At 61.8% G+C, this 4155-nt stretch overlaps 1 protein-coding gene across 1 annotated transcript in view; it reads right to left on the reverse strand.

Moving 5' to 3' along the window:
- The window catches only part of LOC104280831 (endothelin-converting enzyme 2-like), a 5195-nt gene extending 1229 nt beyond the window's left edge, over positions 1-3966 (reverse strand). The window contains 14 exon segments of the mRNA XM_009878611.1: positions 75-142; positions 457-567; positions 825-928; positions 1120-1197; positions 1291-1389; positions 1590-1700; positions 1968-2082; positions 2223-2365; positions 2749-2891; positions 2894-2927; positions 3075-3140; positions 3220-3366; positions 3511-3635; positions 3735-3966. Coding sequence (XP_009876913.1) covers positions 75-142; positions 457-567; positions 825-928; positions 1120-1197; positions 1291-1389; positions 1590-1700; positions 1968-2082; positions 2223-2365; positions 2749-2891; positions 2894-2927; positions 3075-3140; positions 3220-3366; positions 3511-3635; positions 3735-3966 — 1576 coding nt within the window.
- Between the last annotated feature and the right edge of the window lie 189 nt (positions 3967-4155).

Genomic DNA, 4155 nt, shown 5'->3' on the forward strand with positions numbered 1-4155 from the left:
CCCATGCTGAGGGCCAGGGAGGGGGGCAGGAAGGTGAATGGGATTTGGGGCCAGCACTGCCCATTGGCTCTCACCTTGGTCATCGAACGCGTGGGTCAGCTCGTGCCCCATCACCACACCGATGCCACCGAAATTAAGGGCTCTGTGGGGCCCCGGGAGAGAGAGACAGGTAAGTGCAGGGCGAGTGATGCCGCTTCAGCCTCCTCCCAGCCCAGCCAGCCCCTCTGCAACCTGGGCACCCCATCTGTGTTGGGGACACCCAGCAAGACTCTACTCCATTTGGCACCCAGCTGGGACTGAGTCCTCATGGGGACACTGGTGGTCCTGTGGGGCTTTGCAGGCCACCTTGAGGGACCCTCAGACCCCCAGAGCTTTGCTTCATGACTGCGGGGTGCTGGCCCTGATCCAGCCTGTTCCCACCCCCAAGAGATGTCCCCATCCCCATGCCAGGCTCACTTGGGGTGGTTGCGGGCGTAGAAGGGAGCCTGCAGGATGCCAGCGGGGAAGACGATCCCGTTCTTGGTGGGCAGGTAGTAGGCATTGACAGTCTGTGGGGTCATGCTCCACCTGGGACAGGGGACAGACAGGGATGCGTCCCCTCTTCCCCCTGCCCTGGCACCCTCCTGTGCCATCTCCTGCAGCAGGTCCCCACCCCATGACCAAGTGACAAGCCAGAGCCACCACGGGTGACCTGCGATGTTGTGCTACCCCATGGGGGGACCTTCCTCCCAGTGAACCTTTGCCACCCAGGCCATGTTTGGGACAGCGCCGGTGACATTGTGCCGGTGTCACATTCCCCACTCTCTCCAGGTCCTCCTACTTACTGGTCACGGTTGGGAGGTTTCCGGAGCTGGTCGGCCATCACTTTGGCAGAGAAGTTGTAGAAGTTGAGCATGTTCTGGAAGAAGGAGTCCTCCGAGACTTCATACTGGTGAGGAAGGGAAGAGCAGTTATGGAGAGAGGTCCAGCAGGGTGGTGTCCCCCACCCTAGCCAAGATACTAGGGTGGCTCTGTGTAACACCCCGTCCCAAATGGGTCCACCAAGTAGGGACACCACCCCACGATGGGGCTGCCCACGGCTTGGCATGAGCAAGATCCCAGAAACCAGGTGCGCCCTACCCCATCGTAGACGTCATCCAGCTCCTTGTTGTCCAGGATGAAGTCAGGGAAGCCAATCATGTCATAGATGGCGTCTGCCTGTGTGGGGAAAGGCCCTGGCAGTGAGATGGGGTGGGGGGGCTTACTAGGATGAGGAGAGGACTCCCATCTGCTGCCCTCCCCAGGGCTCACCTTCTCCTTTGCAGCCTGCCTGGTCTTCTCATCCATCCAGTCAAGCTGGTCCAGGGACACCTCAAAAGCTGCCCGGATCTCACTGATCATCTCCTCAGCCTGGGGAGAGGAGGAAATGAAGACCCCCCCCTGCCCCCCTGCAGCCCCTTGGGAAGGGACAAGGTGGGGAGGATGCAACCTCTCTGGGGCTGGGGGTCCTATTTCCCTGCTCCTCGCCTTCCAGCCCTGGGATTTGGAGGGTAAAGGCGGGATTTCCACAGAGAGTGATGGGGAGGGGATGGGGGCAGCATTGTCCTCACAATGGCCTTGCTGTCCCGGTCGAAGGTGGCTTTGACGAAGAGGGAGCCCAGGGCGAAGCCCAGCGTGTCGTCCGTGTTGGAGATGCAAGTTTGCCAGCGGGGCGTGCAGGACTGTGGAAGTGAGACGGGGGTCTGTGAGACCCCTCCCAGACCCCTCCCTTGCTCCCCTCCATTCATCCAGCCTGTCTCTGTCCCCTCCCCAGTGGGGAGATGCTCAGCAGCTAAACACCTATCCCAAAAGATGATCCTTGGGTTCCCTCTGTGGCATCCAGAGATCAGCATCCCAAGGGCATCCCAAGGGCATCCCAAGGGCAGAGGTGGTGCTGGCTGCTTCCAGGCTGAAGGCAGAGAGCGCTGGTCCCAGGGTCCCCCTGTTACCTTCCTGGTGCCATAGAGTGTCTCCAGAAGCTTCTCCTGGGCTGTCTCGAAGCGCTGGTCCAGGCTGGAGGCCGTCTTCTGCACCAGGTTCCAGATCAGGTAGTTGTTCAGGACACTGCAGGGGCAGTGAGATGCCACTGCACACCTTGATCCATGGGGATGCCCCAGCCTCCAAGCCACCAGCGAGCCCCAAAAGTGCCCCACCACGGGGGCAGTCTCAAATGGGGCATGGCTGGGGGCTGGTGGGTCCCTCACCTCCTGTCGGTGGCATTGATGAGGTCGGAAACCTGCTGAAGGTAGGTGTCCCCATACACCACTACCGGCTCCGTGTCTGCCAGCTCCAGCGGGGCCAGGGCGTAGGACAGGTAATCCAGCCAGTCAATGGAGGGGGCCAGGGTCTGGAGGGGGCATGGCACTCAGGTGTTTGGCATGGCTCTGCCCACCATGGGGGTATCCCCTGGGGCAACATGGGAAGGTCCCAAATCCCTCACCACCCCATACCCCCTCTCTGCCCCAAAGCACTCTTCCCATGCCTCCCCGCTGCTCTCAACGTTCAGGACAAGTAGGGGACCCCTGGATCCCCCTACACAAGGTGGAAGCTCTCCCTAAATCCTAACGACCCTAGGGAGGAGCGCCTCACTCTGTCACCCAGAAAGGACAGGGCTGCCCGGGATGTCCTAGAGGGAAGGCAGCAGCCGGAACAGATCCCTCAGTGTCCCACTGGACAACCCCTCCTCATGTCCCCAGAGGGTTTCCCCAGACTCTGCTGGGCCATGCCCACCTGGAGCTCGGCAATGCTCATCTTGTGGTAGATCTTCTCGTCGTCCCGCCGCTCAGCCTGTGGCACAGTGATGTTGGCCAGCTGCGTTTCGAAGTCCAGCACCTGCTGCATCTGGAGGCGGGTGAGGGCCGGGGGACCCCCCCCAGCTCCACCATGTAGTCCAAGTACGCAGCCAGGACCTAGTGGGACCAGGACCTTGGCTCAGCACCTGCCACAGCTCATCCCACCTCCCCGAGGGGGTTCCAACCCGCTGCCTGGACACCATGCCACCCCTTTGGTGAGTTTCCCCGACTGCTGCTGGCAGTGTGCCCCATCCCCCGCCTCACCCTCTCGTTGGCAGTCTTGTTCAGGTAGTAATCCCGGGATGGGAGGAAAAGCCCCGACTGGTCCACCTGGGAGGGGAGCGGGGCAGCATGGCCAGCCCGGTGGCCCCGCCAGTGCCCGCTGCCCCCCTGGTGCCAAGGTGCAAACCTGGATGACATTGCTGTTGGAGCTCTTGGAGTCTGCACCCACGTACACTGTGAAGAAGGGTGTAGCCCGGTATGTGCCTGACACCATCTTGAGCACCTCCATGAAGCTGGTCTGGTTCCAGGAGCCAGTGACGTTCCACCCCCCAATCTGCCAGGAGACAGACCTGACACCTCAAGGAGGAATGGGGTCCATCCCTGAGGGCTTCCCCCTCCCCAGTGACATGAAGAGCCGGGTGGGAGATGTGCTATACTGAGTCTCGACAGCTCAGCTCGTGTGTGGATGGTTGCGAACCTTGTCTATGAGCTCCATGAGGGGCTGAGAGCCCAGCTCCTCTATCTTCTGCTCCTTGAGGCAGGACAGGTAGTACCGCTGCGTCTTCCTCTCTGCCTCGCTGCTGGAGTTGAAGGTGGAGTTCTCTGCGGGACGCTGTGGGTCAGCCCTGGGGACACGGGGGCTCTGCCCACCTGTGCCTGGAGATCAGCCCCCCCAGTAGCCATGACTTTCCCGTTGCCCACCTAGGAGATGTTTCATGATGGCTTGGTTCTGGTCCCAGATGCTGTTGAAGGTGCTCCACTTGGAGCGCCCATTGGGCAGCGGGTTTCTCCTGATCCAGCCCCCACACGAGTACTGGTAGAAGTCCTGGCATGGGTCTGTCTCCGCATCCAGGGCCTCCAGAATCTTGCTGGCCACTCGGACACAGGCGTCCGTCAGGCAGGTGCTGTGAGAGGGATCTGGCAGGGAAGGCATGCCTGGGGCTGTCCGCGTGTGCCAGGGGAAACTGAGGCACGGAGCGGGGCCAAGCCCTTCCTGCATGCCGAGGCGGACAAAGCCTCCGCCGCAGGAGCCCAGCGCTGACCCGTCCCTCCTCGTTCTGTTGTGCATGTCCCTCCCAGGGTGCGGGGCTGCCAGGGCTGCGGGGACCCCTCCCTACCTCTG

This window comes from Apaloderma vittatum, unplaced genomic scaffold (assembly GCF_000703405.1).
Source record: "Apaloderma vittatum isolate BGI_N311 unplaced genomic scaffold, ASM70340v1 scaffold24501, whole genome shotgun sequence".
NCBI lineage: Eukaryota > Metazoa > Chordata > Aves > Trogoniformes > Trogonidae > Apaloderma > Apaloderma vittatum.